Source organism: Chiloscyllium punctatum, chromosome 10 (genome assembly GCF_047496795.1).
Source record: "Chiloscyllium punctatum isolate Juve2018m chromosome 10, sChiPun1.3, whole genome shotgun sequence".
Lineage (NCBI taxonomy): Eukaryota > Metazoa > Chordata > Chondrichthyes > Orectolobiformes > Hemiscylliidae > Chiloscyllium > Chiloscyllium punctatum.
Genome location: NC_092748.1, coordinates 98015483 through 98039066, shown reverse-complemented (window position 1 = coordinate 98039066; position 23584 = coordinate 98015483). Strand labels below are relative to the sequence as shown.

At 38.3% G+C, this 23584-nt stretch overlaps 1 protein-coding gene across 6 annotated transcripts in view; it reads right to left on the bottom strand.

The window, feature by feature from the left end:
• rif1 (replication timing regulatory factor 1) overlaps window positions 1–23584 on the bottom strand; it is a 94939-nt gene that overhangs the window by 50456 nt on the left and 20899 nt on the right. For 2 of the 6 annotated variants that reach the window (XM_072579798.1, XM_072579801.1), the window contains exons 7-16: window positions 20896–21085; window positions 20072–20164; window positions 18158–18296; window positions 14056–14207; window positions 13134–13254; window positions 12865–13038; window positions 12064–12174; window positions 11536–11601; window positions 10986–11086; window positions 9835–9921 (exon numbers count right to left, since the gene is read on the bottom strand). In XM_072579798.1, coding sequence (XP_072435899.1) covers window positions 9835–9921; window positions 10986–11086; window positions 11536–11601; window positions 12064–12174; window positions 12865–13038; window positions 13134–13254; window positions 14056–14207; window positions 18158–18296; window positions 20072–20164; window positions 20896–21085 — 1234 coding nt within the window. The remainder of the gene's footprint in view (window positions 1–9834; window positions 9922–10985; window positions 11087–11535; window positions 11602–12063; window positions 12175–12864; window positions 13039–13133; window positions 13255–14055; window positions 14208–18157; window positions 18297–20071; window positions 20165–20895; window positions 21086–23584) is intronic. The other 4 variants (XM_072579803.1, XM_072579799.1, XM_072579800.1 and 1 more) reach the window with 4 other exon arrangements.

Below are 23584 nucleotides of genomic sequence, written 5' to 3'. Positions count from 1 at the left end.
GACTTTTTCTCAATCTGATAGGGATAAATAAACCTAGCTTTGAAGGGATCTCCTATCACACGTCATTCCCTCGGGGAAAATGTCAGAGTCTCAGAGCCAACTGCCACTTGCTTCATTCTACATCGTGCCCTCTTTAGGTGCTGTTTAGCTAACTCACCTACTCACCCTCACCTCTGATACATCATCAAAGTGTGAAATCTCAGAGTTTGGTCCTGTCAATTCTTTAATTTCAAAGGGTCTCTCACTTCATGACCGAATATTAACTCAAAGGGAATGAACTGAGTAGATTCATTTGGGGCATCTTGAACGGCAAACAATACAAATATGATACCTTTATCCCAATCATTTGGGTAGTCCTGACAGTATGCTCTCAACATGGTTTTCAAAAGTCTGAGGCCACCTTTCTAAAGCTCCCAAGGATTCAGGATGACATGCATTGGATTTGAAGTGTTGTATACCAAAGCTATCCATAACTTCTTTAAACAGCCGAGCAATAAAATTTGACCCTTGATCTTACTGAATCTCTCTGGATAGCCTATATCATGTGAAGAAAGATACTAACTCCATACCCAGCCCCTGCCTAGGTTGTGCACTCTCCTCTGCTCTTCTTTGTGTCTCTTCTACTATCTTCACTAAGGACACTTGCTTAGCTTCTTTGACCAAGTTTTCCCACAGCGCCTTTATTTAAATGGCTAGCACTGTGACTTGACATGTCCCACTTAACCACAGTGGAAACACCTGAGGCCTTTCACCTCCTTTCCACCTTCTTGGGCTTCTGTTTCATCCTGTGGTAAACTCTTACCTGTGTTCTCTACTCTTGGTTTCATAGTGTCCCATCTCCCCTTCTCCCAGTTTCTATCTCTCACAGGACGAAATGCTGGTCGGAAGCTTATCTTATGCACCAACATGTACTCATCTGCTAATTCTGCTGCCCTTCTCACTTCCTGAATCTTCTGTTTCTCTGTGAATTCTTACCATCTCTGGGAGTTTTTAAAACTCCTCCAGCAGAATAATCTCTCAGAGCCTCAAAGTCCAATCTATTTTCATAGCATGCACCCATCGATCAAAATGACTGATTAATTCTTTCGAACTCAAACTAAGCCTGACCTGGTTCCTCCTTTGAGTTTCTGAACTGCTGTCTATATGCTTCTGGTACCAATTCATAAGCACTTTAAAATAGCCCGTTTAATCTCCACAATCTCTTGATCCCTCATCTGACAGTGCAGCAAATACCTCACTAACTCTGCTTCCCAGTTTAGTCTGAACTAGCATTACCTATAAATCCTTGGACCACTCCATCTGCCTAGACAATTTTTCAAATGAAATAAAGAAGGCTTCAACATCTTTCTCAAAATGTGGCAGAGTTTTGGCATATAGCACTATCCTTCTCTTTTAATCTCCATTCTGTTAACTTGACTTTGCTACTAAGTTGCAAATTCTCAAATTCAAATTCTCTTTGTCTCTCCTTTTCCTCTCTCTCTCTCTGCTCAGTTAAGAACTTTCTCTCTCAGTTTATCTTCAAATTACAATTGAGGAAGATGGAGTTAAAGTTTTTCTACCTCGACTGCACTTATCTGTTTCTCTACACACCTAAGTAATTGAGTAACCCCTTTATAATTTCAGCTTTGCTTTTGTCATTGATTAAACTCAAATCTAATGTATTTGCTAATTCTAAAGACATGGCCTTTTCCTTTCCTTCTAAGCTTTGCTGGCAAATTTGGGAATCACCTTCAAATCTCAGAACCTCTTTAGCAATTTTAAGAGCCATTTCTCTCACTTTTAATTTAAATCAACCACAAGTCACCGAAATTAAACAAATTGTCTTGTCTATGTTTTATTTAAAGAATTAGGACACTAACCTATTCTGTATTTAAACCTAAGTGTTTAAATCTGCTGGGATTTTTCATACCTCCAAATCTATTCAAATGTCAAAACCAGTTCAAATCACAGACCCGAGCCCAAGCCCCCAAACTGTTACAACACGAGGTAAGCCCTCCTGCTTAATTTAAAACAGCAACACAGATAAGCTTTATCCACGCAGTAATCTCTGAAATTCGAGCTGCCAAGAACTATTTGAAGTAAAAATTAACAACTTTATTTTTTTTAAGGTCTAACAGAATAATTAACAAGTATTTGCAACTCCTTCCTCCCATCTTTTACCTTGTCCTTCCACAGTACTAGCCCAATATAACTCTCAATTAACATTTACAAAACAAAACTTATTATCTCAAAACCAGGTAACTTTCAGTTTTCTCTGTATTCCTGTCTTCTTTTCTTCTTCTTGGGGATTTTGCTTCACAGGTTACTTATCGATAAAGGTACCTTTAAGAAAGCTATTTTTCAGACAGTCTTTAGTAGCTTGGCAGTTCTCCCAACCGTTCAATTTTCCCTGGTCTTATTCCCCAAAAGCATCGGATTGTGTCTGACTTTTAAGACTGTCAATATACTTAAATTCAAACTGAATTGGAGTTTGGTATTTTTCAGGATATAATTTAAACTGATTGGTAAAATTAAATCTGTTTTGTTATTTCCAGGCAACCAGCTAACCTAGCTGCCCCAGTAGCTGGAACACATGTTACATTGTATCTTACGGAGAACACTTGCTAGCTTTTAACACTCAAAAAAGGTACAATACACCCACATCTTCATAACAAGTGCACCTTTTACCAAAGTCTACTCACCAACTAGTCAGCACTCTCCTTGTACAGAATAAACCTTGATTTTGTTTAACACTGGTATTTCTTGCCAATTGTTCCAAGTGCAAGACAAAGGACTTCAACAAAATTTAAGTTTTGAAATGGGAATTCCAAAGAAGTCATATTGGACTGCAAACATCAACTTTATTGTTCTCTCTGTAGGTGCTGCCAGACCTGAAGACCGGATTTTACTTCAAAAATAAAGTGCCTTGTTAGGGCAATACAGTAGACCAAGTTCTGTACAACTAGAGTTATTGTTAATTCAATTTGAATGTATTCCTCAATAAAAAAAGACACTGTTGAAGCTGCATGTTTTACACTCATCAGGACAATTTGCAAGAACAATTCAAGGGGGATGAATGAGAGGAAAGGCAAACAGATAATAGCATTCATACTGTATGAGGAGTTTATCGATTGGTGCATGCACCATGGCAATGCCACCTACCAATTAAATAATGACCATCAGTTAACTATATAAAACCAGCCAGACTGACTGACTGATCAGGGCAAAGAAGAGAGATGACCCAGCAAAAAGCTGTCAACTATGTTGCTGAAATGGAACAGACATAAGTATAAGTATATTCTGTCAGGAAAGGGCTTTGTGTGTGTATTAATATATGTAGCTTCCGCGACATGCAGATGCACCACTTAAAAGCCTGACTGACAAGCCTAAATCGGTTGCAACATCATTCTTGACAGGATTATCCAACAAATGTTGCCCAATTGCATAATCACATCTAAATGATGGAAACACGTACAATTTTTTTTCGAACACAGGCTGATTGGGGTATAGTGAGTACCTTCCTTGAAGGGATATGCTGCTTAATACAATCAAGTCTTTGGGATAATGGCCTACATATCTGGCATCACACTGGCAATGAAATTCATACATCACATTATTAATTTGCTCGATAAGTAGAACATCTTTTTGTTTAGGTGGCAGCCTGCATTCCCTCTACTTTTTCTTCCAATGCATGTACCTCCATAATCTCTCCAAATTTGAGTCTGATCAGACTCAATATCAGAACCAGAGTCCTGAATAGCTCTGAGGAACAGTCACATTGGCTTGGAATCGCGTACTTTGTTTCACTCTCTCCACAGATGTCGCCAGATCTACTGAGTTTCACCAGTACGACCACTGTTTGAGATATCTTACCAATTGGAGATAGACTGGGACTTTTCAAGATCAAAACAGAATGTGGGGGTCTTTTAGGAATTGCGTATATATGAAAGAATGATCTGATCTGGAAGCCAATATCCCAACATGATGGCTTTGATGTGATCTATTTCAGCACTAGGTTTACAGGAATGGTTCAGGCACTATTTATGAGTGCTAATAAGACCGATTTTGCAGCACCAATTAGGACTGTCAGGCTCACAGAATGGCAAGTTTATTACGTTAACATTCAGGTCCCTGTTCTTGGCTGACAGGGAGAACACTAACATGCATTATTCCTTTTTCAACTCAACAAAACATCAGACAAGTAGCTAATTTCTCAGGGCAGTTTCTTGACTGGTGTCAAACTGTCAGGATTGGTTTGAAGTTTAAACAAAACATTAATTGATAGAACCACCTAACAATGCCTCTACCAAGTCTACTTGCCAAATAATTAGCACTCTCCCCTCATGCAGTAATGTTGTTAGCCTTCACCTCAAATTAACATTCTTGCAAATTGCCCTGATGAACGAAAGACAAAAAACTTTAAAAAAATGAAACCAAGAACCGTAGATGCTAGAAATCTGAAACAAAAACAGCAACTACTGAACAAACACAGAAGTTCTGGCATCTATGGAGAGCAAAACTCTTCAAGTTGAGTGATTTTCCTTCAGATTTGAAGGAGGGTGTAAAATGCTGGTTTTTATGTTGTTAATGATGAACACATATTTATCTTTACTAGCCAATATTTTTAGTGCTATAACAAAGAGGCAGAAATAGAAAATAACAGATGGCATTCACAACATTAGACTGGATGCTGAAGCAGACTAGGGCTTTATTATTGAACAAGTTGAAACTGAAACTGCTATTTATGTTATAGAAGACTAACTGTTCCCAGTGTGAAGGAACTCTCTTATGAGCAAAGGCTAAACAGGTTGGGAACCTACTCACTGGGGTTAAGAAGAAGGAGGTGTGATATCATTAAAACATATTAGGATTCCTCAGGGGCTTAATAGGGAAAATGCTGTGAGAATGCTGCCTCTCAGGGGAGAGTCAAGATTGAGATGGTGGAGTCACACAATAAAGGTGTGCCAATTTAAGGCTGAGGTGAGGAGTTTCTTCTTTCAGAGGGTTGAGTGTCTGTGGAACTCCTTGCCACAGAGAGTTGTAGGAAAGAGCCCTTGCGGATATTTAAGGCTAAGACACACGGATTATTGATTAGTAGAGGAATCAGGGGTTTATGGAGAAGGGGTAGAAAGTCAAATGGTAGAACAGTCATAAGACAGACGGATAGGTTCTTGATTGGAAACGGTGGTCCAATTGGCCTAAAAATTGGTCATTGGGAAAGTGCTAGAATACATTAAGAATATAAGAGGATACAGGTCATTCTTCTATTATTTAATAGTTGCATTTTTATGCAACCCATGTTATAGAGAAGTTGTGCTTTAGAACAGCACTTCAAGTGTTGGCAATGTAATCGCATTACAGCCAACACGTGTTAAAAGTTATCGCTTTAGAAACAATGGCCCCAATTTGTCAATCGCATTACAGTAAATATGCCAACGAAACGCACATTATAGCAGTTCAACGTGTATTTATAAAATCATAATATAATCAGGCCGAATCCACACAATTGTTAGAAAGGGCAATTGTACTTGACAAATTTTCAGCGTTCTTTGAAAATGCAACAAGCAGGGTACAAACTATTAGTAGATGTAATAATTTAAATTTCCAGAAGGTATTCAAGAAGTTGCAAATCAAAGCTTAGGGTCGAAGGGGACATATTAACAAGGATACAGAATTAACTAATAGGAAAACAGCGGTAAATAGATCATTTTCAGTTTGGCAGAACAGTTGCTAATGGAGTGATGCTGCGGAGGGGGTTTAGTCATTATGATTAATCTTTAAGCTTTGGATGAAGGGACTGACTATGATATACGAAATACAAAGATAGGACCTTTCTGTAAATGATAAAGTTTGCAAATTGATGCAAACCTTCCAGCTCAGCGAGCAAACTGACAATCTGAACATCAACCTGAGCCACAAATCTTCTCAAAAATCACAATGGATACATATCATCCATATTTTGAAATGTTTTACTGATCTTTTGCTGGCAATGGGTCAAGATCCTGGAACAGTACTATTGGTGCACCTACTCCTTGCACCACAACAGTGGAGAGATGGCAGCTCACCAATACTGTCAGGGCAATTAGAAATCAGCCATACGTTCCACCCTGGTCAGTGATGCCCACATTGTGCGATCAACTTAAGAGGTGAAAAAATATGGCAGATGAAATTACTTTGACAAGGAGGACAGCAAAATTAAAAACATATAGTGGCAAAGTTAAAAATCACAACTCTAGATTATAGTCCAACAGGTTTATTTGAAAGCACTAGCTTTCGGAGTGTTGCTCCTTTATCAGCTGCCTGGTTTTGAAATAACCTGCTTTGCTTTCTAACTTTGTCCACCACAGTCCAACACTCATTCCTCCACATTATATAATGGCAAAACAGTGAAGAGTGTCATGGTATACAGGGACCTGACAAACCATAAGTTAACTTGCCAGTCTAGCTAGTAAGGGAATATTGTTCTTTACTACAAGGGAAATGGATGGTTGGAAAGTCTTGCAATAACTGTACAAGAAGCAGGGTTTATAATATACAGTTTCTGATTCAAGAGTACAATTGCATTGGACACAGTTCAGAGAAGATCCACCAGGCTGATTTCTGAGATGGAGGGGTCAGCTTATGAAGTAAAAGGAGAGATAGTTAAAGCCATACCCATTACAATTTATAAGAATAAGAGGTAATCTTACTGGAAGGTAAGATGCTGAAGGGACTTTGATGGAACAGATCTTGAAAGAAATTGTTCCCTTCATTGGGAATCTAGAATTAGGGGGGCAGATTAATAAAGCAGGAGTCGCCCAATTAAGATAGAGATAATAAGAATTCCTACTGAAATCAGTAAGTACTGAGTCAATGAACATTCAAAACGGAGTTAGAGATTTCTGATTTGTCAAAAAGATTATGGGGGCAGATTGAATAGTAGTTATGGCTGTAACCAGATCAGCTTTGATCGTACTGAATGGCAGAGCAGGCCCCATGGATCAAAAATGGACTGTTCTTGCTTTTTTTAAAAAAAATGTTATAAAGCTAACCATCTCCTGATTGCTCTCAAGTCAACAACATATAGGATGAGATAGTACAGGTAACTGCTTGGCTCGACAGAACCGGAGATTCCTGATATGTCAGTGCTGGTTTTAGGGTAGGTACGACCTGTATGGAACTAGAACCAACCTCTCAGCCACATTTGCTAGAGCTGTTGAGATATATTGAAACCAGTTTGGCAGTTGATTGTGAGTCCAAGTACAGATTCAGGAATCAGAAGCTGAAAGTTAATGAGTAGTGGCACAAATTGCCATTCAAGGAGTCCATGAATAAAAGAGGTGAATTTTGGTTACAGGTAAATACTTGGAGGGCTGCTATCATTAAGATGTTAATGAAAATGAAATACTTAAACAAGTAGCAGGAATGGCTGCTCAACATTTCCATTAACAGGATTTTCTACATAAAAAGGCAATTAAAAACGGGACTATACCGGTCATGAGCAACAAATAAATTAAGGTTGTGAAGAGGGATAATAGAGTAGAAGGAGAATTAAATGAAATCACGTAGGTTGAACTAAAGAAGAAAAAGACATTCATACTGTTCCGAATATACTGTACAGCACCAGAGACTCAGGTGGACGAGCAAATTGAAGAAAAGGCACCATTAGGGAATATCAAATATCCCAAAATAAATTGGAACAATTTCATTGAAAAGATAAGAGGATGCAGAATTTCTAAAATGCATTCGGAAGAACTTATTTGGTAGTGCTTGCAGCAAGTACAAGCGAGGTGACAGTTCTGAATTTTACTAAGCTGAAAGTTGGTGCAACAAAATAACGGACTGATCTTTCAAGTTGTTGTTTTCAGTGTCACTTCCACAAAGTAAAAATTATGGGACTCAAATCTAGACCATCCTTGCTGCCAAAGAATATAAAAAATAGAATAGAATAAGGGAAAGGAAAGAAATTCTGTCAGATATTACAGCTCAATCCTGCACAAAGCAGGAGGATTACAGAAAAAACAGTGAAACTGTACAGCAATAAGGAAAGCAAAAAGAGGCCATGAAAACATGTCCACCAATAAAACCATTGTAACTTCCAGCCTATAGAGAGGCCTGGAAAGAGTAGATGTGGGGATGATTTTCCAATAGGAGGAGGAGGAGAGACTAAAACCAGAGGGCACATCCTCAGAGTGAAGGGAAGACCCTTTTGAATTAAAATAAGAACTTTCTTTAGCTAGCAGGGTGGTGAATTTGTGGAATTCATTGCTGAAGCGGGTTGTGACCGCAAAGTCACTGAGCACATTTAAGACAGACGGATAGGTTCTTGATTAGAAAAAGGAATTGGGGTAATGAATAAAAAGGCAGGAGAATGGGGATGAAAAACATATCAATTACAATTGAAATGGTGGAGCAGATGTGATGGGCTGAATGACCTAATTCTGCCTCATTTCTTATGGTCTAAGCAAGGGAAGAAATAAGGAATTTTTCACCAATCTTTTCAATCTTTGCTGGCTATTGGAATCCTCCAGTGCTATAACTAATGTCATATAAAAGAGGGCAGAATGGATTGTACAAGTTATTGCAGGCCACTCAGTCTAATCTCAAATGTTGGGCAAGTGAATGGAAGCATTTCTGTGATGATACAAATCAGTAGAGAAGCACAGATTATTCAGGGGCAGTCAGCGTGTTTTTTTTTAAAAAAAGGACTGTACCTGAGGGAGAGGATTGTACCTTACGGAGAGGATCAATTTTTTTTAAAATGCTCATTACAAGTTTGGTCAATGAGGGTAGCACATTTGATGTGGCCTACAGAGACTTTGGCACAATTCGACAAGGCTCCATATTATAGGCTTGACGACACCGGAGATCCAAAGGAAATTGTCAAATTAGATCCAAAATTGACTCAGTGGCTGGAAGCAAAGAGACATTTGTGCAACTCAAGGGCTCGGTACTTGGCTCCTTGCTCTTTATGGGGTATGACAAGGATGTAGATTTAAATGTAGGAACGTTATTCTCTGGAAAATTTCATAATCAAAAAAAAAATTGACATGCAGTTGATAATCAAAGAATAAAAGCAAGATATTTTTGAAAATAGCAATGAAAAAATCACGTGGACCAAAAATAGTCAAATATAATGCAAATTAGAAAAGTAAAGAGTAATTTATTGGGAAAAGGAATTCTAAGATTAGATGAACAATTGCAAATACATGCAGTGTACATCTATAGATTTGAAGATGGTAGGACAAGAAATAAAAATGATTTAGATGGTATACTGATACTTTATTTGACAAGATCTAGAGTTTAACAACAGCGAGATCATGCTAGAACTATGCTAGTTAGACTGCAGCTATAGTTCTTTGCAAAGTTCTGGTCACTACTATACGAATGATGTGATCTCATTAGAAAGGGCACATCCCAGATTTACAAGAATACAGACAGAAGTGAGAACCTGTCATAACACTGGATTGACTGGGTTTGATCTCTTTGGAACAGCGCATAATGAAGAGAAGACTTGATGGGGGTGAACAATATTAAAGGATAAGAGAAGTCAAAGAACTGCAAATGGAGATTAAAGACAAAAACAGGAATTACTGTAGAAACTCAGTACGTCGAGCAGCATCTGCAGGGAGAAATTAGAATTAAATGTTTCAAGCCCTGATGAATAATCAGTGCAGACTCAAAATCGGTCAAATGGCCTTTTTCTGCATTGTTAGGTATTCTATGATTCAAGACTTATTCAAAGTAGAATACTTAAGTTGACCCAAACAGATCTACTCAAGGAAGGGTACTTGTATCGATTAGGGGTTGACAAAGAGTAATCGCTCTAAGCGCATCTTTTCTCACATAACAACATAACACAAGGTACATGCATACGTTCAGAAGGTCCATGTTGGCGACCTGGTATGCTGGTGATCCCAAAATCTTTTGAGGGAGTCCTCTGACAGTTGCCTCTATAAGAGCCTAGAAAGAAAAGCAAGCAAAATAATAGCATTATTCATCTATAAATCACTCTACCTGTATTGATGAAAGTATAAGACCAAACCAAACAGAATACAAGATTTAAGATATAAATTTCAAATACGCATCAAATTAGGAAGACAACAAGGGATGCGAGTCGGGTCTCAACACAAGCGTACACAAGGATTTAATGAGGAATGAGCATCAACAGTTGAATGTTAACACACTGTTTATGATCAAGCATGAACAATCTTGAATAAGGTACCAGAGGAAAATGGGTGTGTAAGAAATCAAAGGGAGATGAAGAGGACAAAGAAAAGGAGTTTTAAAATGCTGGGAAAAATAAATTAAAAATCGCATATTCTTCATTTAGCAGCATTTTATTTCAAGTTGAGATTTGTAGTTTCTTGTAAAAAACTGCTTGCATTAGTACAAATTTCAGTGTTGACTTTTTAACCAAAAAAAAAACAGCTTTACTATTTGGATGCACCACACTACACTGAATGTATAAGTTTATTTCAAAATAATAGGCATTACAGTCCCACTGGTGCAATTCATATTGTCAAGAGTCAAGATAACCAAGGACAGGGTCAGAAGAAATAAAAACAATTGGAAAATATAACTTTTCACTGTCTAATAAAGATTGAAGCAAGTGGTGTTTGGAGAAAACAGCTGGATTCAAACACAAAAGTGTTTAAGAACTCAAAACAAACAAGATGATGGAGAAACTCAGCTTTTATTACTTTAAAATAAAAGCAAAGTAAGAATTCAGCCACACAATTATACCCAAGGTAAACTGAACACTTTGTTCATGAAGTGTCAATTGAAATGAAAATGCATTCCAAGAAACTGGTACATTAAGACTTGAACAATGATAAAATATTACAACATGCCTCCAAAGGAAGTTTTTACTTTTGATAATACTAACATACGGTCGGAACTTAAAGATACTTACTTAAAAAATGTAATGTAGACTACCCTTTTTTGCTAAAGTAAAATGAATAAACAAATTTTTAAAAGACACAATTGGCTAAGTATTTCAAAAACAAATAGTTTAATGTACTTACCAAAGCTTTCTGTGCGGAGATTGCATTTGAACTCACTATTTGTTGTAATGCTTGCAACAGGAGTGTCAATACTTCTGATGGCTGTCGCTCCTTCTTTGAGCCTTAAGTTAAAAAACTAAGTCTTAATATTATAAACAAATGCTTTCACATCGTTCGGCATAATTCAAAGTTCCTGACAGTTTTGCTTAATTATTTACAGCAGTTTAAGATATTATATAACAGATTAGAACAATACGGTGCCATTTCTCACATGGCAATATCGGGGCAACAAAATGCTTACACACAACCATACAAATTAGCAGAAGCAAGCTACTCGGTTACTTCTTGTGAGCCTTTTCTGACATTCAACACCATCCACATTCCCACTCACTCCAATGACATTTCAACCACTGCTTGTGAAGAATCTACCTTTACTTCTATATTCAAAGACTCTGATTTCACTATCTTTCCAGAAAGCGGGTTCCAGGTATTAGTCTAGTAAATCTTCTTTCTACTTCCATCACAATTTCATCCTTCCTTACAGGGTGCACTATTTTCAGAATTTACTGACCTGACTCAATGGCATTTTTCACATAGCTGATCAGATACTTCCAAATAAGATTAAGCATGGCATCTACTGAAGATAAGAAAAGGAACTAACATTAACACAGGCATAAATTACGAACAATGGAAATCTGAAAGAAAACCCATTAGAAAACCCACTTAAGTTTAGCATCATCTGAAGGCAGTAAATAGTTAAGATTTCAATGAATGACTTTTTAAATTAAGAGTTCATGAACCAAAACATTAACTCTCCCTCGCCTCAGAAATAGTGCATGAGCGGTGGTGTGTCCCCAGTGTTTTCCATTTATATATTTAATTCGGTCAACTTATTATTCCAATATTTACCTCAAACACACCCCCCCCCCCCCCACCCCCAAAAACAAAATCTAAACACTGAATAGCCCAAGTTAACTTTCTAGAGATAAAAGGACAGGGCCTAACTTCAATTAATTTTGTGATTGACAAGTGCTACACTATTGTATGAAATGAGGTTAAGTACAGTAAATCAAAACTCCTTTGCTAAAAAATGACTTACCTTCAACCAGCTTGCCAACAGAAAGGAATGCATCTCTAACTGCAGTTATAAGGGTTCCAGCATTTTTGCAAAAGAATGACGAGCTATTAATTAATGGGTGCTGCAGAGGATCTGTAGGAGACAACAATGGCACATTTCAAAGAAAGCAAGGAAAAAAAGCAGTGCAAGTGCTTAAATATACAAAGACACATCAGAAATGTATTCATTAAGTAAAGTTTAACATGTTAATTAGTGTAGAGAAAACTCCTTACAATATAATTCATTGGTTAATTTCTGATTAATATCTAAATCAGCCAGTTTCAACTAAAGCAGAAATTAGCTTTAGCTGCGCCCATTTTGAAACAACTGTCTTGCTGAATTAAGTGACTTATTGAGCACATTTGTAAATTTGCTTTGCTCACATTCTACACTCAATTGGCATTACCTTTTGGGTAATGGAACTTTCAATGTATCTAAACAAGTTCAAATTGAGACCTTCAGAGGCAACAATGTTGACATTTGGATCAAGATCAGCTGAGACACCACAGTCAATTACTAAATGAGATCAATCTGTCCGACCTCTCTGAATGTTAAGCCAGAAGCCCAATTACAACCCTGAGATTCGACTGAGACAACAGGGTATTCTCTGCCCCAGAATCATCCAATAGCAGACTAGGCTCAACACATCTCTAAAGAAAAGTGAAACTCACTGTTCCAAGCAGACATCCAGTGAAATCCATAGAAACTGCAGCTCCAAATGTGTTACTAATGCATTACAGTACAGGTGAACAAAGCACTGTAAAATAAACCAATTAAGCGTACCTAAACTAAGCTGCAGCTTGTTCTGTTTAACCAGATCGGTGACCGCAGGACCCACCAGGAAATGAAGTAATACTTCGACTCCTACAAGCTGCACCGCTTGCATTACAGGCAACGCAGAGAGGCTAGAATTCAGCTGAAACCTTGGCACTGTTGGACTTGGTGAAGGAAAACCTGCTGAAAGAAAGTGTCCACGGACAATGAAAGATAATATTTTAATGTGTTTTATTGCAGCATCATACACACTGCCTGAAATATTTATCAAATTTTACCTGGTTTCTGAGCAGAAGCTGGGGTTGTATTAGGAGAGACCATTGCAGTTCTGCAAGGTGTTCCTGATGGTTGCACAGTTCCATCAATACCAAATGCATTCTGTAGCAGCGGGACACAAACCTACCATAATATTAGAAGATTGCATCAAATATTTAATATTGAGAAAATATAGTTAATAATATCAGACATAACTTATTTTCAATGATGTTATTTCATAAGCATTATAAAACCTGTTTAGCATCAAAATACCTGGATAATATTCTATTCAAGCAAGTTTTAGTCAAAAGTCTGAAAGCAGTTCAAACAAACAACTTTGAACAAGTGAGAACCCTTTTTACATTTGAGGGCAGCTCCAATGTGGAGACAGTTTAAAAGCTTTTTAAAATAAAAAGGAAACAATAAAGGAATGAAGACAATTCAGTTTCAGAAAGCAGTTACGTATAGTTTTTACTAAACTGAATCTGCTTCAAAGGTGAATGGGTTCTAAGAGTGCAATGGAACCTTTCTTGTAACCCTAGTGCTTGAAACCAAAATATAGAAATAATGCTACTAGTGTACATGATGCAGCAAATCCCAAACCCCACTGGACAAAGATGTAGCAAAAGCCCAGAAGATCTTGGCTAGCCTATCAAAAGATTACAAGGTTTCCTTTATTACTGACCATTTCCATCACAAAGTAGCTGTGAACAACTCAGACTTGGTCAAATTTTCACAAACCTTGAGTAAATGTTTTCAAAGCCAAGACTAATAAAGTTAAAAAATCTCTAGATATTATTAATCCACAAACTTTCTCACCTCAGTAAATTAACAGTAAACAATATTTCTTTCCTGTTTGCAGCATCATACAGGAGACAAACAAACCAGTCAGCAAATATGACGTGCAAACATAGATGCACTCCTCAGACTGTTGACTTTTCTTACCTGATCAAAGTTAGCAGAAAGCTGTGGTCCTAGTCGAAGAGCCAAGTACCACCAAACCTCTAGTTTGGCCAGGCCCAAAATCTCTGTTCTTACATGAATGGAACTCAGTGGCTGCATGAGCAGCCGGAGCCGTTTTGCACTGCAAAGTATATCTGCACAGTAAAGGAAAATTTAATATATATAACACTGAAAGAATGGATGATTAAAATATTTGAAATAATTTTCTTTCATCAACAAAAATTCCTGTACATTTAACTTTTTGCTCGCATTTCCTTTTCATCTTTTCCCAGTGTCTTACAACCTGCCAACATGAGAACGATTTAGAGTTGTGCCAAGGACTGTGTTAATAGTGTTTCTAACAAGGGAGGAATATTGCCAAGTCAAGATCAGAGTGCAAGTAAAAAGGCATGATGCCAAGAAACTTTCATACGAAGTTACATTCACATCACAATGTCAGGCAATGATCTTCTCTAACAAGAGATAATTAATCATCTCCACTTGACGTTAAAAGGCATTACCATTGAAGCCCTAATGTCAACAAACTGTTTACTTTTGACCAGAAACTTAACTGGATCAGCCTTAAAATACTGTGGTTACAAAAGCAAAAAAATTCCACCACAAGCCACACACCATCCTGATATGGTTACACAATTGCCTTTAGTAGCAAAAGCCCAGACGCTGACTAAGCCATGCAGCATATTGAACAGGTGCACTTCAGAATCAAAGGAGCCATAAATGGTGCTAAACAACTGCCATGTCTATGTAAGTGCACTCTTCTGGTGGGAGGGTCATTGCTGAAGCAGCTTAAGATAGTTGAGCCTAGTGGTATTATTGCTAGTCTTTTTAATCCAGAGACCTAGATAATGTTCTGAGGTCTGTAGTTCAAATCTACCAAACAACTAGCAGATTGTCTCTAGAGTCCTTAAATCACAAGCCAATCAGAGTCTCTACCTCTAAACCAGAAGGTCTGGCTTTTCGTCTCACCTGCTTCAGAGAGCTGTCATAATATCTTGGAACAGGTCGATTAAGAAGATACCTAACCAAAAAAACTGTTGCAGTGAAACCCTGAATAGAGATGACTGACCTCCAACTAACCCAAAACATCTTCCTTTGCCCTAGGTCGGACTCCAAGAAATGCAGAATTGTTTCCCACGCCAAAGCCTGATTAATCTGAGGCTAGTTAAAGGTTAAAAGCGGACTTCAGTTTTGCTACGACAACTTGATGTCACATTCAGTCAAATGCAAGTTTTGAGAAGATTTGTAGCTCAGTTTGAGGTTTTGGATGTAGGTTTGCTCGCTGAGCTGAAAGGTTCATTTCCAGAAGTTTCATTACCTTACTAGGTAACATCTTCAGTGGACCTTACGCGAAACAATGCTGAAACTTCCTGCTTTCTATTTACATGTTTGGGTTAGTAATGTTATTTCCAGTGAAGTCACTTCCTGTTCCTTTTCTCAGGGGTGGTAGATGGGGTCTAACTCGATGTGTTTGTTGATAGAGTTCTGGTTGGAATGCCACACTTCTAGGAATTCTCGTGCATGTCTTTGTTTGGCTTCTCCTTGGATGGATGTATTGTCCCAGTCGAAGTGGTGTCCTTCCTCATCCGTATGTGAGGATACTAGTGAGAGAAGGTCATGTCTTTCTGTGGCTAGTTGGTGTCCATGTAGCCTAGTGGCTAGTCTTCTGCCTGTTTGTCCAATGTATTGTTTATTACAATCCTTGCACAGTATTTTGTAAATGACATCAGCTTTGCTCATTGTCTGTATAGGGTCTTTCAAGTTCATTAACTGCTGTTTTAGTGTGTTGGTGGGTTGGTGGGCTACCATGATGCCAAGGGGTCTGAGTAGTATGGCAGTCATTTCCAAGATATCTTTGATGTAGGGGAGTGTGGCTAGGGTTTCTGGACATGTTTTGTCTGCTTGTTTGGGTTTGTTGCTGAGAAATCGGCAGACTGTGTTCATTGGGTACCCATTCTTTTTGAACACACTGTACAGGTGATTTTCCTCTGCTCTGCTTAGTTCCTTTGCATTGAAATAATGTTTTGATGCAGCTTCATTTGTGGGTGGTGAGATGATTGCTTCTGTAGTTCTGTAGATGTTGTTTTTGGTCTGTACTTGTTGTTTTTCTGTAGACACTGGTTCTAAGTTCGCCACTGGCTGTTCGCTCTACTGAGACATCTAGGAATGGCAGTTTGTTGTTGTTTTCCTCCTCTTCAGTGAATTTTATGCCAGTAAGGGTATTATTGATGGTCTTGAAGGTTTCCTCTAACTTACTGCCTCTGCTACGAACCCTGATATCAGAGATCCCATGGGTGTTCCATTGGTTCGTCTGTAAGTTGTTGTTGTCGTTGAAGGTCAAGTGGATCGTAAGGCACAGGTCCACTAGAATATCATCAAGTTAGTGATGAGGAAGGACACCACTTCGACTGGGACAATACATTCATCTGAGGAGAAGCCAAAGAAAGACATGCACGAGAATTCCTAGAAGCATGGCATTCCAACCAGAACTCTATTAACAAACACATCGAGTTAGACCCCATCTACCACCCCAAGAAAAAGGAACAGGAAGTAACTTCACCACAGGAAATAACATCACCAACCCAAAGAAACCCAAACATATAAATAGAAAGCAGGAAGTTTCAGCATTGCTTCGCATGAGGCCCACTGAAGATGTTACTTAGTAAGGTAATGAAACGTCTGGAAATGAGCCTTTCAGCTCAGTAAGCAAACCTACATCCACTTGAGTCAAATGTTGTCTCCATGGTACCTCACCTCTGGGGTTCATCTCTTTCACTCATATGTGAATCAAGGCTGTAACAAGGGGAACAGCAGAATGGGTAGAACCCAAAGCAAGTACTGGCGGGGGGGGGGAAATCACTGGCTAACAACTATTGATGAACCCTCCCACCATTTTTTTGATGCTTTAGAATAGACTGATGGGAGAGTATGATAGCATATTGATTTGTCTCACTGTCAGTGAACATTTCTTTCGAATGTGCTGTTGTTGGTTTTCACATTAACCAATTACTTCAAGTTCTCGCTCATGACCAGCTCTCTAGATTCCTTCACTGTTGTTAAATTATCAGACATCCAGGATTTACAGAACCTCTTTGCAATTGAATATTGGAAATACTGAAATCATTGTTATCAGCCCTTAAACTAAACTCCATTCCTGGCTATCAATCTCATCCTTCTCAACACCAACAGCTGAGATTATGCTAGCTCATCCATAACAGTAAATGTCACGTTGAATTCAAAGATAAACTTCTGACTTCACATTTGTGGAATTTGAGTGTGACTATTTCACTACCAAATCCATTTCACCCATTTTAGCTCACCTGTGAAAATTCTCATTTTGTTTGTTACATCTAATTCAACTACTCAAATGCATGATCTTAAATTTTACAGTTTTCATTCATGGTTACAAATACTCAATGTCCTCAGCCCTCTGAATCCTACTCCATTCCAACAATTAAGAGAGAGATATCTGCACTCCTTTGATTCTGCTCTCATGCATGATCATTTTTAATTGCTCTATCGTTTTGATTCCTGCACTCAAAACTCCAGAATGCCATCTGCATGCTCCTTACCAAGCTTTTCCCTTGAATATGTTTCTCAAAATCTACCTCTTTGACCAGGCTTCTGAACAATAACTATTATCACCTTTGTGGCTCAGTGTTATTTTGTCTTACAATGCTCTTGCACTAAAGCACTTGAAGATGTTTCACAATATTAAAAGAGCACTACATTGTCTTTTAAGTAGTTGTACACAGGGAACAGAGATCAACCACATTGAAAAAGAGAAATCGGGAATCCAAATGCACTGAGCGCACCTTTTGCTATCATAAATTCAAGACTCAGACTTTGCACTTGCTCATTACTTCTTCATAGCCCTCAAATAAAAACAGTATTAGCTCAGGAATATTAGTTGTGACGGTAGTTAGGGGTAAGGCAAGTCAGAAGAAACAATGGCTTGCAAATCCCCCAACACTTCATATTCAAAAACAGTTAGTTAATTTATCAAAAACATCATACAGCAAAACATTTTTAAAATATTAGTACTGTTCTATTTCTCAAAGTAATAGTTTAACATGTCTTCACATACCAGGATTCAATGCGAAATTATCGATCAAGCTTTTCCAAGCAATGAAAGCTATTTTCTTGACAACTGGAGAGCCACTACGAAAACCCAATTCTTCCAAATGCAGTAGAGAATTAATGAAACTTCCTCCACGGTGCAATGACTTGTAGAGGAAAGAGATTAATTTGGTAAATTAAGAGAAAATAAAATGTAACTGTGGGTTAGTCTGTGTTGCAGGTTTGACAACTTCCGAAACAAAATGGATGACATTTTGTAATCCCCATTATGCTAAACATATAAACACAATCTATAACTTTAAAAAAATGAATTGACCATAATAATTGAATGGGAAAGGTATGGAAGAGGACAGTCTTGCCCTCATACCCTTTCTAGATATGGATTTCAAAGCTGCAGATGAAGAAAAGGACATGCAATTAAAGCTTAATGGTTAATAGCTCAGAGATGAAGGTGTTCATGGCTCTTCTTCCTCACTTAAGTGAACATGGGTAATGTCACTGACTAAGTAATTCAGTTGTCAAAACTAAAAAGGTCTGAAGGCAAGAGTCTAAAATTCAATAGCAGTTGAGAAGAATTTAAACCTAATAAATAATTCTGGAATAAAATGCTATGCTCAATAATGTACATCAACTACCAGATTGTTGTAGAAACCCAACTGGTTCACTACTGTCTGTTTATCAGGGAGAAAATCTACCATCCCTACTGGATCTGGGCTACATGCAACTCCAGATTTATAGCATTATGTTGCTGACTCTCAACTGACTTCTGAAACTGTGCTGCGCTGTATCAAACCTCTTCAGAAAAAAGGTACCACTTACTTCAGAAGCTCACATCACGAGAAGAATAAAAATTAACTACCTTTGGGGGTTAAAAAAAAATGTTTTTTAACTGTGACTGGTTCAATACTCTTCTTCAGCTTCTTGGTCTTAGTACAAAGGGATTGCAGTGCAGGAATAAGGACATTTGCTACTATTGTAGAGGGCTTTTGAGAGACATACCTGGAGTATTGGGTGTAATTTTGGTTTCATATTTAGGAGAGATATACAGTGCAATAAATGTTCATTAGATTGGATCCTGAGGTTAGGGCATTACTTTGTGATGATTCTAGATTTAAGAAGGAGGAGGGATGATCTCATTGAAGCACTCAATTCTTTCAACATGCTTAGTTAAAAATCAAAACATCAGGTTTAGTCCAACAGGTATATTTGAAAGTACTGGCTTTCAGAGCACTGCTCCTTCATTAGGCAGCTGTGGAGCAGGACCATATGACATAGAACTTCTAGCAAAAGAACAGTGTCCTGCAACTGAAATGATATATTGAACAATGATTTTGCTCAATATATCATTTCAGTTGCATGACACTGTTCTTTTGCTACAAATTTGGTGTCTCATGGTCCTGCTCCACAACTGCCTGATGAAGGAGTACTGTTTCCAAATAAACCTGTTAGACTATAACCTAGTGTTGTGTGATTTTTAACTTTGTCCACCCCACTCAAAAACTGACTCCTCCACTTCAATGGGCTTGACAGGATAGGTACAGGATGTTACTCTGGTTACAGGAACAAGAACATCTAGGCAGAGTATCAGAGTATGGGCTGTACAATGAGGACAGAGAAGAGTAATTTCTTCACTCAGATTTAGAATTCTCTGCAATTATCTACCCTACTGGGTTATGGCTGGTCATTGTGAAAATGTTCCAAGTTGAAGAATGAATAGATAAAGGAACCAGGCAGGACACACATGGAATGGAGAGGGCGGGGTGGGGGATTCCAGTCAAGTCCTTTCTCGTGACTTTCGATATTCTAGAGAAATACATATGGACTCCAATACTTAACAGCTTTAAGCAACATAATCAGCCATATAATTGAGAAAATAACAAATTTATCACCTATTTAGAGGCAATGTCTAGGATAATCTTACCTTTCCCAAAAGTTTCACAAAGAGAGGCCACAATTTCAACACATAAGTTTCATTTTTTGTTGTGAAAAGTTTCTGGAGCTCTGGAATCATTTTCTGAAATGGTATAAAAGATTTTTAAGTCATGACTACAGCCTTCATCTTTTTAAAAGGCAAGTTATGAAGAAACAAGGAGACATTTGCTGCACCAACTTGTTGCCCCACAGAATGAGGCTAAGGCTTAGGCTTGCACTTTGCCTTCCAAAACGGCAAGTCCAATACTTCAGTAGACAGAATCCTCCTTAGTTAATCTGATTTAGCCACAGCAGGCTTTTATTTTTAAAGACAGATAAAACTTGTTGTTGATTAAGAGACAAATGATCAATGACAACACCAAAACAAAACTCTCAAGGTCCTTTGAAATATTGCCATGAATTTTATTCACCCACACGAGGGCACAGAAAAGCCTCAACCTAATACCTCACCTGAAATACAGTACCCAAGACTACAGAAATATCAGGGACCACATTCCTCATTGTCTACCTGGATCTGTGCTCAAGTCTCTGAACCCACAACTTTCTAACTCAAGAGGCAAGAGTGCCACCACCAAGTCAAAGCTGATAGAGACACACAGGCTCAAACAGACATGCAAATAGCAATGAAGATAAAATGGACGTTCACATGTGTTCCCTCTGGATTGACACCCAAAGTGGACATTTACTTGGCAATCACAAAAGAAAACTTAAAATTAAAAATGCTTTGACATTCCAATGTTAATCAGTTAGCTAAAGAAATTTTGATTAAAAAGCAAAAGTCAAAATGGCAAGGATTCTTGCTCTCATACTTACTGAGATCATTAAGGGCTCAATTATGCCTGCAACCTCCTGCTGTTTTTGAAGGAGAAGTGGGAGGCTCATTTCAAGAGCTGTTGCTGCCCGTAACCGCACTTTGGGGGCTGAATGAACTACGAGGGGAAGTATTAGCTTGGCCCAACGAACAGCAGTTTCTCCCATCTGAACAGGTGTCTGTTCTATCAGCCTTCAAACAGAAGAAGCAAAAGTTTATAAAAGCTACCTACAGAAACTTTTCTTAAACCACAAATAGATCTCACATGCTTTGAATAAAAGAAGTTTACAAATACTATAACATGACATGTTGAAACATCTTGATGGACCAATTAATTGCAAAGAGATTCAAAGGCTGCACCAATAGAGCATCCAACTTCTGGAAAAATATTTTTAAAAGATCTTAAACAAAACAGGATGAAGGAAAGCTTTTGGTATGCTTGCTTTCATTGGTCAGAGCAGTGACTTTAGGAGCAGCGACATCTTATTACAGCTGTACATGACAGTTGAGGTCACATGCGAAATACTGCATTCAGTTCTGGTTGGGGCCCAGAGGGGCAATTTTTTCCACACAGGTGGTGGTGAGTGGCTGAAATGGGCTGCCAGAGGTACTGGTGGAAGGGAGTACAGTTTTGTCATTTAACAAACATTTAGACAGGTACATAATGGAGGGATGTAGACCGAATGTAGGCAAATAAGAAGTGGTTAAGTTGTGAAAACTAAGCAGCATGGGCAAGTTAGGCAGAAGGGCCTGTTTCCATGCTGCAGACCTCTATGATTCTGACTCTATTTACCACCAGGAAACCATAGGACATGTCCTGATAAAAGATTATACTAACAGTTAAGAATCAGCAGCTTTTCTAAGCTAATTGTGAGCCTAAGAAGTATAGTTAGCAAACTTGTACATATCACCAAAATTGGAGATGTAGTGGACAGCGAAGGTGGTTACTTCAGATTACAACAGGATCTGGACCAGATGGGCCAATGGGCTGAGAAGTGGCAGATGCAGTTTAATTCAGATAAATGCAAGGTGCTGCATTTTGTGAAAGCAAATCAGTGCAGGACTTATACACTTAATGGTAAGGTCCTAGGGAGTGTTGCTGAACAAAGAGACCTTGGAGTGAAGGTTCATAGCCCCTTGAATGTGGACTTGCAGGTAGTTAGGATTGTGAAAACGGCATTTGGTATGCTTTCCTTTATTGGTCAGAGCATTGAGTACAGGAGTTGGGAGGTCATGTTGCAGCTGTACAAGACATTATTTAGACCAGTGTTGGAATATTGTGTGCAATTCTGGTCTCTTTCCTATCAGAAAGAAGTTGTGAAACGTGAAAGGGTTCAGAAAAGATTTACAAGGACATTGCTAGGGTTGAAGGATCTGAGCCAGAGGGAGACATTGAATAGGCTGTGCTATTTTCTCTGGAGCATTGGAGGCTGAGCGGTGACCTTATAGAGGTTCATAAAATCATGAGTGGCATGGATAGGATAAATAGACAAAGTCTTTTCACTGGGGTGGGGGATTCCAGAACTAGAGGGCATAGGTTTAGGGTGAGACGAGAAAGATATAAAAGAAACCTAAGGTGCAAGTGTTTCACACAGAGGGTGGTGCGTGCATGGAATAAACTGCAAGAGGAAATGGTGGAGCTTAGTACAAATGCAACACTTAAAAGACATCTGGATGGGTATATGAATAGAAAGGGTTTGGAGGGATATGGGCCAGGTGCTGGCAGGTGGGACTAGATTAGATTGGGATATCTGGTTGGCATGGAAGAGTTGGACCGAAGGGTCTGTTTCCATGCTTTACATTTCTATGACTCTATGACATGTACCAACTCATCTTGATATGTTCAAATTTGGTCAGTTTTGAGAAATATAAAGTTTTTGTTTCTGGAGACTCAACTTTTAATCTTTTAGCTATGACAAGTACATATGTGAAAGAAAATCTTAAATTTACAATGTCATCAGGTTTGATGTTTGTTCAGATATAAATCAAGCACCAATGTCTGTGCAGACGTTTAATCATTTTATTATATAACACTGCAAAAGAATCTTTACAAAACGTAGGACAGTATTAAACCACAATATTTGATATTGTAAAATGCTGGATGTAGGTTTGCTCGCTGAGCTGGAAGGTTAGTTTTCATAAGTTTCATCACCACACTAGCCAACATCTTCAGTGAGCCTTCTACCTGTTCATCCAATGAAGTGTTTGTTACAGTTCTTGCAAGGTATTTTGTAAATGACATTAGTTTTGCTTGTTGTCTGTATAGAGTCTTTCAAGTTCATTCGACGCTGTTTTAGTGTGTTGTTGTGTTTGTGGGCTATCATGGACAAACAGGCAGAAAACTAGCCACCAGGATATATGAACATCAACGAGCCACAAAACTATATGACCCACTGTCATTAGTATCCTTGCGTACGGATGCGGAAGGATACCACTTCGACTGGGACAACATATCCATCCTATGACAAGCCAAACAAAGCCACATATGAGAATTTCTAGAAGCATGGCATTCCAACCAAACCTCTATCAACAAACACACTGACTTGGCTCCGATTGACCACACTGAGAAAAAGAACAGGAAATGGCATCATAGTAGGAAATGATGTCACCACAGGAAATGACATCACCAACCCTAGGAAAATCAAACATGCAAATAAAAAGCAGGCTAGACCACCAGTGCTTAATTTGGAG